At 38.3% G+C, this 12,457-nt stretch overlaps 2 protein-coding genes and 1 long non-coding RNA gene across 4 annotated transcripts; 1 reads left to right on the top strand and 2 right to left on the bottom strand.

The window, feature by feature from the left end:
• On the bottom strand, positions 2,885-3,700 carry LOC110265934. The gene is made up of 2 exons (XR_002352602.1): positions 3,348-3,700; positions 2,885-3,265 (listed from the first exon to the last, which is right to left on the bottom strand). It is a non-coding gene; the product is annotated as an uncharacterized LOC110265934 (long non-coding RNA).
• On the bottom strand, positions 3,949-5,120 carry LOC107611835 (cysteine-rich and transmembrane domain-containing protein B). 2 transcript variants are annotated; one of them, XM_016313725.2, is made up of 3 exons: positions 4,846-5,120; positions 4,394-4,565; positions 3,949-4,110 (listed from the first exon to the last, which is right to left on the bottom strand). In XM_016313725.2, the coding sequence occupies exons 1-3, from the start codon at positions 4,877-4,879 to the stop codon at positions 4,065-4,067; spliced, it is 252 nt and encodes an 83-aa protein (XP_016169211.1). In that variant the 5' UTR covers positions 4,880-5,120; the 3' UTR covers positions 3,949-4,064. The 2 variants fall into 2 exon arrangements, with proteins under 2 accessions (XP_016169211.1, XP_016169210.1); XM_016313724.2 differs by having other exon boundaries at positions 4,394-4,568; positions 4,846-5,004.
• Positions 7,558-10,544, top strand: LOC107611133. The gene is made up of 2 exons (XM_016313092.1): positions 7,558-8,352; positions 10,017-10,544. Exons 1-2 carry the CDS (start codon positions 7,558-7,560, stop codon positions 10,542-10,544), a joined length of 1,323 nt encoding a protein of 440 aa, XP_016168578.1.

The raw sequence follows: 12,457 nt of genomic DNA, 5'->3' as shown, positions 1-12,457 counted from the left end.
GCACCCGCATATGACAACCCATGAAGCTATTGATTTTCTAAGAGAGGACTTTGACCTTACTGCACACCCAAATATGGTGTATAGAGCTGTGAAGGAGGCAAGGGAGAGGATGATAGGTAACGAAAGGCAATAGTACGGCAAATTGAGGGATTACTTATTAGAGATACATAGATGTAACCTTGGGTCTTCTGCATTGCTAGACCTGATTCCTCAGCCTCAAGCGGCCCCTATGTTTGACAAGTTATATGTTTGTTTTGAGGCCTGCAAGCAGGGATTCAAGAGTGGCTGCAGACCATTGATCCACCTAGATGGAGCATTTCTTAAAACATACCATGGGGGACAACTACTTTTTGCTATTGCACAGGATGCCAACAACCAGTTTTACGTGGTTGCATACGCAGTTGCAAGATCCGAGAACAAAGAATCTTGGAAGTGGTTCCTAACATGCTTGTAGGAGGATATTGGTGATGTAGGCAACTTCGATTGGAATTTTATGTCGGATTAACAGAAGGTTAGTTCCCCTTTTTGTCATTTTGTGTTTGTTGTCTTATTCATTTACTGGATTATATATTGTTGTAAACATGGCTTCATACCTTCATTGTTGTTAGGGACTGCTACCTGCACTGAAAGAGGTAATGCCTGGTGCACATGTCAGAAACTGCGTCATGCACATGTCAGAAACTGCGTCATGCATATGTGGAAGAATTTCATGAACTGATTCAAGGATCTGTATATAAGAAAAATTGTGTGGGACTGTGCTAGATGAACCACCATCTCAGAGTTCAAGACAACCATAGAAAGACTGAAAGTAGTGAACAAGGATGCATGGGCCTATCTTATGAAATTTGAACCTACTACCTAAGTTAGAGCATACTTTAGCCATGGTCCCAAGGTCGACAACCTAACAAACAACATGTGCGAGTCGTTTAACGCAAAGGTGGTGAAGTACAGAAGCAAGCCCATACTTACAATGTGCGAGGAGTTACAGTGCTATGTGATGCGGCGAATGGTTCAACACAAGAAACTTCTGGGGACTCATGAAGGAAAACTGGTGCCAGTGCAAGAGAAAAGGCTACAGAGGCTTATCAAACCAAGAAACAAATGGACAGCAGAGTGGATTGGTGATAACGAGTACAAACGGTTTGAAGTCACTCACAAGGGATCCAAAGTTGATGTGGATTTGATCAAACACAGCTGCTCGTGTAACAAATGACAACTCACTGGTCAGTCAGGTTCCTGAATTTCAATATTAACATGCTGTGTATTTTTTTAATTTAAGCCTGCTGTGAATTCATAGTTGATGTGAATTTCAATTTTAATCATAGATGATGTTAACCATGCTGTGAATTTGGACATGCTTAGTGTGAATCTAATTAACATGCTATGAATCTGTTGATATTAACTATGCTGTGAATTTGGACATATTAGCCATGCTGTGAATTTATATTAGTTCATGATATTTTAATCATGTTTATGCCATTCTGTTGTTGTGAAACTACTGTCCTGCTGTGAAGGGATGCCGTGCATTCATGCTATAGCAGCAATAAAAAAACGGCATGATAATTCTGATGATTATGTTCATCCATGGCTATGTATGGAGTCCATTAGAAAGACATACGAGCACTTTATCCAGCCAGTAACGAGTGAGGAATATTGGACAAGGTTTGAGTTTACTAAGCCTACTCCACCTGTGTTAAAAAGGCCAATTGGACATCCCAAGGTGCATAACAGACAGAAAGACCCAACTGAGGCTGTTATTGATGGTGACAAGTTGAAGAAGAGTTTCTATGTCACATGTAGCAAATGTGGTGAGCACTACAAGACGTGAAAAGGGGCCCTATCCAACCCAAACTGGAAGCAAAAGACGAAAAAATCAAGAACAAATGCCAAGGACTCTCAATCACTAGTGGTTCTCACAGTCAGCCCCCGAGGAAGAGGTAGTCCTTACTTTCCCAGGGATGTAATTGTCCCCCCGATAATAAACTTAGGGATTTAAGTGTCTATTTTAGTTTTATTTAGGGTGCTATATGTCTATATTTTAATACTTCATGGTTTTAAATGTCTTATGATATAATGTGCTTCACTGGGACTGTTTAAACTAACTGGATACATTTTACACAATGCCTCATCTCAGAGTGTGGAACAGAGTCCTCCAGCTGCTACGAACCCTCCTCATGTTGAATAAAATTCTGCTAATCAGTCAGTTGCTAATGAGATAAGAATTTTGGTGACATTTCATTGTTGTTGCTTGCTAGTTTCATTGCATTTCACACTTGTTTCGACCTTCATGCAGGGTAATTCGAATGCAAACGCTGCACCGATGAATGAGCAAGAATCTGGACCCTCAGTAGCAGTGGTTGAGACACAATCAATGCCTCCAAAAGCACCATTCAAGCCCCCAGCCCAGTCTACATCACATCCTGCATGAGGGACATTTAGGCCTAAGCAAACAGTTAGGAGGAAGCCTATGACAAATAAACCCTCGCAGCCTGTGCCACCTGCCCAGAGTGAGCAGCATCTCCCCTCTCCACAACAACCAACTACATCAGGAGCATCTCCACAGACTTTGGCAGCAGCAGGCAAAGCAACTCAACGGCTGTTTATGTTCATCCCCACTCCAGGACTAAACAAGCCAAGTAGTTAATGCTACATGTTTAGACTTTAGTCATGACATCAACACCTTTTTGAGAAACACTGTTATTTTACAAAGCAACTCTTTTTGGAAACAATGTGATTATCTATAGCTTGCAGGCTTAAGTTATGCCTTACTTTGGCAGTAAACATGTTATTGACTTCTTTTGTCAATATTAACAACTCTTTCATGAGATTAAATTATTCTTTACATATATAATTATATCTCTAAATAATTATGCCACTCACTTGCTTAGGGCAATCACTTTGCTGAATATATCATAATTTAGCTTACAATATTTTTGTTCGAATAGCATACAACAAAATGGAAACTCATCCCATACTACATTACATCATTTTTTTTACCTACTTTTCAGCCAAGATTGACAATGACAGAAGCAAAAATTACAGAAACCACTACAAGAATAACCAAATACAGATTAACATTCATCTTCCTCTCAAGATACAACACCTTCTTCTCCAAATCAATTAGCTTCTATTCCACTACCTTCTTCCCAAGATACACTTTCAGATCATCAACCTCGTTCTCCGTAATAAACTTTTCAAGGACTCTTATTGTTGAAACAAGGTCATCCAGCCATAAGAAGAACTTGCAGTGACTGGGATTTTTCAGCTGCATGTTCATCGTTCCAAAACAAACAAAACATAATCAACTCCCCTATAATCAAACTGACCAAATAAAATCACCAACATACCTTAAAGAATGGACACCCAAAGAACGAGTCGTGAGCTGGATGAGGCTCCGTCACTGGCCATTTAAGCTTGCACAATACCCCCACACTCAACCACTCACAGAAATGAACAACGGTAATGGCGAACGAGTTCCATTTGAACAAATAGGACAAACAGAAAAACGACGTCGTCTTTCCATCCAGGGACCAATTCGTCCCTAACCTCAATCCACCTTACTTACATGTGCACCGTTACGGTAGTCTAGGCCCAATACACGCCAAATAAGCGACAGATCACCCCTCTCCATTATGTCTAGGAGAGCATTTTGCACGGAAGGATCAATCCGTCACACGTTTTGAATAGTAAAGGGCGTTTTAGTAGTAAACTTAAAAATTAATTATTTTTAAATATATATCTGTAAAAATCTCTTTTATGTTATCAGGATATGGATATTAAATTCAAATTAATAATATCTTTTAATCAATGAAAGATATATGATATATAATTGGAATTAAAGCAAATAATTTATAATGACTAATATATCATAAAAAAAATCTCATAGTACAAGGCTTCCATTGAAAACAGCGAAAGAAAAAAGAAAAAAGAAAAAAGAAAAAAGAAAACATAGCCAAGTGAATAAAGATCCTTATTGTTCTATAAACTACAAAGAATTATACAAAAGGAAGAAGGAAGCAGGTGAAAAACAATGATAGCATGCACAAATCTATGGAGTGACTCAATCAGAAGCAGATATCCAGGGCACAACAGCAACATAGGGCAGCACAACTGTAACAAAAAAAAAATAATAATAATAAAAGGTCAAGAATCAGTAATTATAAATTGATTACGTATATATCTTAATAATTTTTGTATTAATTCAGGTTGATATATATTAAATTTTTATCATAAACAAACAAGTTTTTTTTAGTCAATAATTAGCCAATGAAGTAGTAATATGCAAAGATTAAAAAAATTAAAGAAAAAATATTAATTAGAAAATTCATTCCAAATAATTTGATTTCCTTATATATAAATAAATAAATAGGTGAAGTGATTTTGTTGAACTTACCAACCCTTCCAGAAGCCATCACCCTTGGTTGTGGTGTGTTGTGGAACACTCTGTTGGGGGTACCCTGCAGCTGGAGGACCATCCTTTGAAGGGTAACCCATTGGTGGTGGAGCACTAACATATGATGCTGCTGGTGGAGGAGGGTACGCACTCATTGTTGGCGGATATGATACTGCTGCACCAAATTCAATTATGTAACTATGTTATTTAATTCTTGGCGGATATGATACTGATAAATAAATCAATCAAACTAGCATAAAATAGATGTACGAATTGAGCCAGTCTGGTTTTTAATCAGAAAATTAGTTCAAATTATTTTATTATATTCAATACAATCTTAATTAAACTTTTAAATACTGTCTGATTTCCAGAATTTGGTTTACACTACGAAAATAGAAATTAAAGACGAGAGTTTTTGAGGCAGTTTTTTGTTGACAAGAAGAAAAACTAACCAGGTGCTTCGTGCTGATTGTTGAAGTGACTCATGGTGGTGATGATGATGAATTGATCGAAGTTGATGCTGTCTTTCAAATGCAAACAAACAATAAAGGCGAAGTGATTGTAATTTGTAAATGACAATGTAATAAGTGGAATCAAATCATATGCATATTTATAGATTGGGGAGCAAAGCGTGGCTAAGATTCCTTAATGGGATGGAAGTATAGATTTGAAGTTTCTGAGAAGTCGTGTGGGCAAACGCGTTGCAGGTGAGAAACAGATTGCGACGGTGTTTCAATTTGAATTTTCTACGCTAAGTGGCTGTGCTCCTAACATGCCATATTGCCTCTAACACGTCATCAATTATCATAATACGTGACTAGTGTAAAACNTATTTATAGAGGTCGAATAATCTTATATTTTTAGCCCATATTAATATCTATTTACAAAAAAATGTATATGCTAAAATCTATTTCATTGATTATTTTTAGCTCATATTAATAATTATTTTTAATTTTAAAAAGTTTTTGTGAATAAAAATTTATTATCCGAGGTATTTGATTGTTTCACCCTATATTTATAGAGGTCGAATAATCTTATATTTTTAGCCCATATTAATATCTATTTACAAAAAAATGTGTATGCTAAAATCTATTTTATTGATTATTTTTAAATAAATTAGACACTGTTATTGTAAAAACTAAATTAAAAAATTAATATAAAAAAATATATAAATTATATCATATTAATAAATTACACTTTAATATAATTTTAACTAACATTATTTAAATGTATTCATTCTCTTAACGTTTAGTGCAAAAAATATCCCAACATAAATTATATGACATCAATCTAATTTTTAATCGTAATCAATTTTGTAAAGTCATATTTATACTAACATCCTTTGTCTATAAGTACTTTTACATATGATGAATTAGAGTATAAAATTATTTTAGAACATGATACATTAAATAAATACAAATACCAACAGGGAAAGAAAAAAATTATTTCTAAAGAACTAAATTCCAATTTAATTTATACTTAAAAATTAAAATAAAAAACACTTACTCTCCAAAAAAAATTACTATCATAAAACTTTTTTTTTGACAACCTACAGTAACATAATAGAACTCTACTATTAAATAGGACAATTTACCTATTTAAATAAACAGAACCAATATTACCAGATTACACATTATGCAAATTGGATACCGAAATGTATTTTTTTTCTAAACTATGTAAACCGCGACAGGGGTATCGTGGTCTACAATATGAACGTAATCCATTACAGGGGTGTCGCGGATTACGTTGGCGTTGAATAATCACATATACCGCTACAGGGGTGTCGCGGTTTTTGTGTGATTGTGATACAGGCATAAACTGCTACAGGGGTGTAGCGGTTTATGCTTTGTAAACTTTGCCTATAAATACCAAGCAAGATAGGGAGTGAGTTATTTGAAGAGAGTCATTTTCACACTTTCACAAATGGATAGAGAGAAAAGCTTGATGGTTCTAGTCTACTGTTCTGGTAAAATTAAAAAAAGTAACAGGCATGGTGTTAAGTTCACGGATAAAGAACCGCTGAGCATTTTTATTCATTCGACTGATACTTTGTCGGATCTGAAGAGGAACATATTGCAGAAGGCAGGGTTAGCTGGGGCCAAGTCGGTGAAGAATGTGTTCTACAAGATTCCGATGGCGGTCGTGTCGAGTGGTGTGTAGTATGAAACATTTGTTATATGGTCAGATGAAGACATGGGGGTGTTGTTTCATTGTCGGCAGAGTTTTCCAGAGGTGAGAATACACGAGTTGTTTGCCAAGTTGGAAGACCGAGTGGACAGTTCTGGGGCTTCAGCGCCAAATCCTCAGTCGATAACGGTGGGGGGTGCTTCTACTTCGATGCCTGTCGTTGCACCCAGGTGTCTCCTACCTGCGCCTCCACCTGTTCTAGCACCGGCAGAGAGGTCACCCGGTTTGATTACTGGTCTTGTTGGGAGTGGTGAGCCAGATCACTATGAGGACGCAATGCGGGACTATGATTCGGACGATGAGCCCGATCACATATCAGAGGATAGTGAGGACGAGACTCCAGTGCCCCCACCTGCACCTCAGGGGCCATCCAATTCTGGGTCCCACCAACAACCGCCGCATTTCTTGATGCTCAATCTGGAAGTAGTGAGCCAACAACCAGATGATCGATACACCTTCCGCTACCAAGGATTACAGGAGGGCAATGCTTCTGCCGAATTTGTGATTGGTCAATCTTTTCAAACTAAGGAGGAAGCTGCGATGAGTGTTAAAGATTATAGCATTCGTCGTGGAGTTTAGTATCGGATTATGGAATCTGATCATCTGAAGTATGTTGAGAGATGCAAGGAGTTTGGAAATGGCTGCAACTGGATCATCCGCATGGCACTTCGGCAGCGCAAGGGTAACTGGGAGGTTAGAAGATACAACGGAGCCCACACATGCCTAGCGACATCGATATCGAGCGACCACCGACGCTCGATTACCACGTAATTTGTGCGAGGATCTATCCCTTGGTTAGGGCGGACGCAGTGGTTATCATAAAGGTGTTGCAAGAAGCTACTGAGCTAACCTATGGATTCAGGCCTAGCTATAGGAAGGTGTGGAAGGCAAAGCAGAAGGTAGTTATGTAAATTTACGGGGATTGGAAAGAGTCATATGCGGAGTTGCCCCGGTGGATCCTTGGGATGCAAGCAACGATGGACGGCAGCGTAGCTTTGTTGAAGACTTCTCCAGTTCGTGTTGGTGGTGAGGTTGATGAGTCCACGGAGTACTTTCATCGACTTTTCTGGACGTTCCCTCCATGCGTTGAGGCTTTTAAACATTGCAAGCCACTGATCAACATTGACGGAACGCATCTGTATGGGAAGTATGGCGGGACTTTGCTTCTGGCTATTGCGCAAGATGGAAACTCCAATATATTGCCAGTTGCGTTTGCACTTGTTGAGGGGGAGAACGCTGAGTCGTGGGCTGTTTTCTTATCCCACTTGCGTCAACATGTGACCCCACAGGAAAGGATTCTGGTGATTTCTGACAGACACAACGGCATTAAGGCTGCACTGGAGGCACCGGACAGTGGTTGGAAACCGCCTCATGCATATCGAGCGTATTGCATTCGACACGTTGCAGCCAATTTTGCCCTCAATTTCAAGGGTCAAGATGCGAGGCGGATGCTCGTGAATGTGGTGTATGCGAAGACTGAGGCCGAGTTTGACTACTGGTTTGATATTATGAGGACTGAGAATCTGGCCATGTGTGATTGGGCCAACTGGCTGGAGTACGATAAGTGGACCCAACACCAGGATGGAGGCAGACGGTTCGGCCACATGACGACGAATATATCCGAGTATGTTAACTCTGTACTGAAGGGGACACAGAATCTTCCTGTAACTGCACTTGTGAAATCCACATATGGGAGATTATCAGAGCTTTTTGTCGTCCGAGGGCAGACAGCAGAGGCACAGTTGGGATCAGGCCAACGGTTTTGCCAAGTGGTGTGCGAAATCGTGATCATTCCATTCCTTGGTAATGGTGCTAAAAATTCAATACGCACGTTCATGATCTTATATCTGTTTCACAACTTCGTACAACTAACCAGCAAGTGCACTGGGTCATCCAAGTAATAAACCTTACGTGAGTAAGGGTCGATCCCACGGAGATTGTTGGCTTGAAGCAAGCTATGGTCACCTTGTAAATCTCAGTCAAGCGGATTCAAATAGTTTTATAAAGTGATAAATAAAAGACAAATAGAATATAACTAGGATAGAGATACTTATGTAATTCATTGATGAGAATTTCAGATAAGCGTATAGAGATGCTTTCGTTCCTCTGATCTGTGCTTTCCTGCTGTCTTCATCCAATCAATCCTAGTCCTTTCCATGGCAAGCTTTATGTAGGGCATCACCGTTGTCAATGGCTACATCCCATCCTCCTGTGAAAATGGTCCAATGCGCTGTCACTGCATGGCTAATCATCTGTCGGTTCTCGATCATACTGGAATAGGATTTACTATCCTTTTGCGTCTGTCACTACGCCCAACACTCGCGAGTTTGAAGCTCGTCACAGCCATCCCTTCCCAGATCCTACTCGGAATACCACAGACAAGGTTTAGACTTTCCGGATCTCAGGAATGGGCATCCATGGGTTCTAACTTATACCACGAAGACCCTAATAACTCGGACTCGGTCCCCTGTATTAGATATCCAAGAGATATCCATTCAATCTAAGGTAGAACGGAAGTGGTTGTCAGGCACGCGTTCATAAGTTGAGAATGATGATGACTGTCACGATCATCACATCCATCATATTGAAGTATGAATGAATATCTTAGAAGCGGAATAAGTTGAATTGAATAGAAAAACAGTAGTACTTTGCATTAATCTTTGAGGAACAGCAGAGCTCCACACCTTAATCTATGGTGTGTAGAAACTCTACTGTTGAAAAATACATAAGTGAAAGGTTCAGGCATGGCCGAATGGCTAGCCCCCATAATCTAAGAACTAAACGTCCAAAAGATCTAAAATTCTAAATACAATAGTAAAAAGTCCTATTTATACTAAACTAGTTACTAGGGTTTACAGAAATAAGTAAATGATGCAAAAATCCACTTTCGGGACCCACTTGGTGTGTGCTTGGGCTGAGCATTGAGCTTTACACGTGTAGAGGCTTCTTTTGGAGTTGAACGCCAGTTTGTAGCCTGTTTCTGGCATTGAACTCCACTTTGCAACCTGTTTCTGGCGTTTGACTCCACAATGCAGCATGGAAATGGCGTTGAATGCCAGTTCACGTCGTCAATCCTTATTCAAAATATGGACTATTATATATTGCTGGAAAGCCCTGGATGTCTACTTTCCAACGAAATTGGGAGCGCGCCATTTGGAGTTCTGTAGCTCCAGAAAATCCACTTTGAGTGCAGGGAGGTCAGAATCCAACAGCATCTGCAGTCCTTCTTCAACCTCTGAATCTGATTTTTGTTCAAGTCCCTCAATTTCAGCCAGAAATTACCTGAAATCACAGAAAAATACACAAACTCAGTAAAGTCCAGAAATGTGAATTTTTATTAAAAACTAATAAAAATATACTAAAAACTAACCAAATCATACTGAAAACTATGTAAAAATAATGCCAAAAAGCGTATAAATTATCCGCTCATCACCAGGCCCTGGTGAAGGTGATAGAGCGCAACCTGAAAGATGCAAGGTGCTTGACGGTTACTCTGTTCGATAGACATCAGTCTGAGCATACCGTGGCTGAGACGACTCCTACCGAGAATTTCTCGCTCGGGACGTATCGAGTTTCCCTTAGAGATCACACTTGTGACTGTGGGTACTTTCAAGCTCTCCATTACCCTTGCTGCCATGCGATTGCATGCTGTGCTCAGTCCCGGTTAGACTGGGCTATGTACGTCCATGAGGTTTATACCATGAGTAATGTGTTCAACGTATACCGGATGGGATTTTTGCCACCTATTCCAGAGGGTCTCTGGCCACCATACGCCGGTCCTACTATCATCCTTGATCCTAACATGAGACGTGCCAGAGAAGGGCGACCAAGGTCAACAAGAATTCATAACACCATGGATGAGGCCGATACTGGTCGGCCGAAGCGATGCGGGCTATGCAGACAGATAGAACACACACGCAGGACTTGCCCTCAACGAGGATCCGCCCCCAGTGCCGAGGCATAGTTGTCTTTAGGTCGTTAGGATTAAGTTGCATTTTTCTCTCCTTGTTTGTGTTCTTCTTTTGTTTTAGTTGTGTTTACTGTTAAGTGAAGTTGTATTTGTTTATCGATTCTCTATGTACTAATGATTCTCTCTGGTTCAGATTTTCTTGATAATTCTATGAGTACACATGCTAATTTCAATAAAATCAAATCAGCAACCTATGTTGCGCTATACAGAAGTTAAACTTTCATCCAAAAATTTATTCTCCATGAAAAATGACCTAAGTACGCACTAAAGCATAAACGGCTACACCCCTGTAGCGGTTTATGCACGTATCACAAACACACATAAACTGCGACACCCCTGTAGCGGTTTATGTGATTATTCAATGCCAACGTAATCCGCAACACCCCTATAGCGGATTACATTCATATTGTAAACCGCGATACCCCTTTCGTGGTTTACATAGTTTAGGAAAAAAATGCATTTTGGTATCCAGTTTGCATAATGTGTATTCTGGTAATATTGGTTACCTGTTTATTTAAATGGGTAAATTGTCCTATTAAATACCATGAGATTTGTCTTAAACAATCTTCAAAAGAATAAAAACCTAAAAAATGTCATAGACAATGAAAGAGAATTGCTCAAATTTTATTGGGCTAACAACATTATACATAAAGTAAAATTGGTATGTTGTTTTGGGAGTAAACCAAATAATACAATACCTTATCTTTTTTCTTTTTAGCAATAATGTCATAATTTGTTTAATTAAATCTCGGATATGTCATTGTTACCAAACTATTCACATACATGATTAAATTATTAGTGTTATAGAAAAGAAAAATCTTTGATCTGCCAAGAGGGTTCTTATTGTATACTTTTACTTATGAATAGGAAAAAAATATTAATATTTAGACTAATTTGTGAGCATAATTAAGTGTATGTTTGCGTTTTTCTCTTTTCTATAATGATTTATCCATAATAATTTTATTTTAATTTGTACCAGAGTTGCTTATAATTTAAGATAAAAATAACCACATTTGTTACCACCCCAAAATTGTTACAATTAATGGAATGAAAAAGAAAGAAATAGAACGAATGGTACCTCGGAATGATAAAGTAATACTCCAATTAACTTCAGCATATTACCACCCAAACAATCACTGAATAATATTAACACTACAACTAACTGACCTTAAGTGTCAACCACCTCTATTTTATTTGAATATTTTGACAAATAGAAGCATGCTTTCGAAATAAAAAGGGACGACGACAATGAAATATACAAAGATTCCAATAATTGGATTACAATAAAAACATAGACCTGCCAAGCCGATAATGAAACAGTTTCAACTATAGGCTAAAAATTATGATTCTCTCTAGCTTTGTAAATTAGAAAGATAATGGTTCCATTAAAGTATAACTAATTCATTTTTAAAGTAAATGAATGCACTAACCCTGGTCCATCATTCAATGGAGAATAAATCAACCCTAAGTTTCTCCATATTTGTCTTAATATTCATTCTCTCAACCTCCCCTTGCAGCTCTGCCTCCCTAGAGACACTGACTGTGTGCCATTCATCTTAGCTCAATTTGTCACCTACAATCACCCCGTTGAATTTGCCCATTCTGCATTTGCCTATGTTAATATACAAAACTCTAAAGCTCGCGCCTTAATTTGAGTTTTCAAAATCAAACTTCAAAATCATCAAAACTACTTAATTCACATATACAGTATAAAGCTTATTATAGAAGAATTTAAAATCCTTAAAATACTAAATAGATATCCTTTTATTCCGCAAAGCATGTTAAAGAATTCAAACATACACACATGTTCTCAAATTCTAATTTTTAATTAAGTAATATTTAAAGATCCACTCTCCAGAACAACTATTTATTTTGAAGTAAGTTTGGGACATGACCATATTCAAGTG

This window comes from Arachis ipaensis, chromosome B08, assembly GCF_000816755.2.
Source record: "Arachis ipaensis cultivar K30076 chromosome B08, Araip1.1, whole genome shotgun sequence".
Taxonomy (NCBI): Eukaryota; Viridiplantae; Streptophyta; class Magnoliopsida; order Fabales; family Fabaceae; genus Arachis; species Arachis ipaensis.
This window is presented reverse-complemented; position numbering and strand designations above follow the sequence as displayed.

Coding starts and splice junctions, on each gene's coding strand:
- LOC107611133 (XM_016313092.1), top strand. CDS start 7,558: ATGGACGGCAGCGTAGCTTTGTTGAAGACTTCTCCAGTTCGTGTTGGT. Junction 8,353..10,016: donor GCCAACGGTTTTGCCAAGTG/GTGTGCGAAATC, acceptor GCTCATCACCAG/GCCCTGGTGAAGGTGATAGA.
- LOC107611835 (XM_016313724.2), bottom strand. CDS start 4,879: ATGAGTCACTTCAACAATCAGCACGAAGCACCTG. Junction 4,569..4,845: donor CAATCAGCACGAAGCACCTG/GTTAGTTTTTCT, acceptor AATTTGGTGCAG/CAGTATCATATCCGCCAACA. Junction 4,111..4,393: donor GATGGCTTCTGGAAGGGTTG/GTAAGTTCAACA, acceptor TTTTTGTTACAG/TTGTGCTGCCCTATGTTGCT.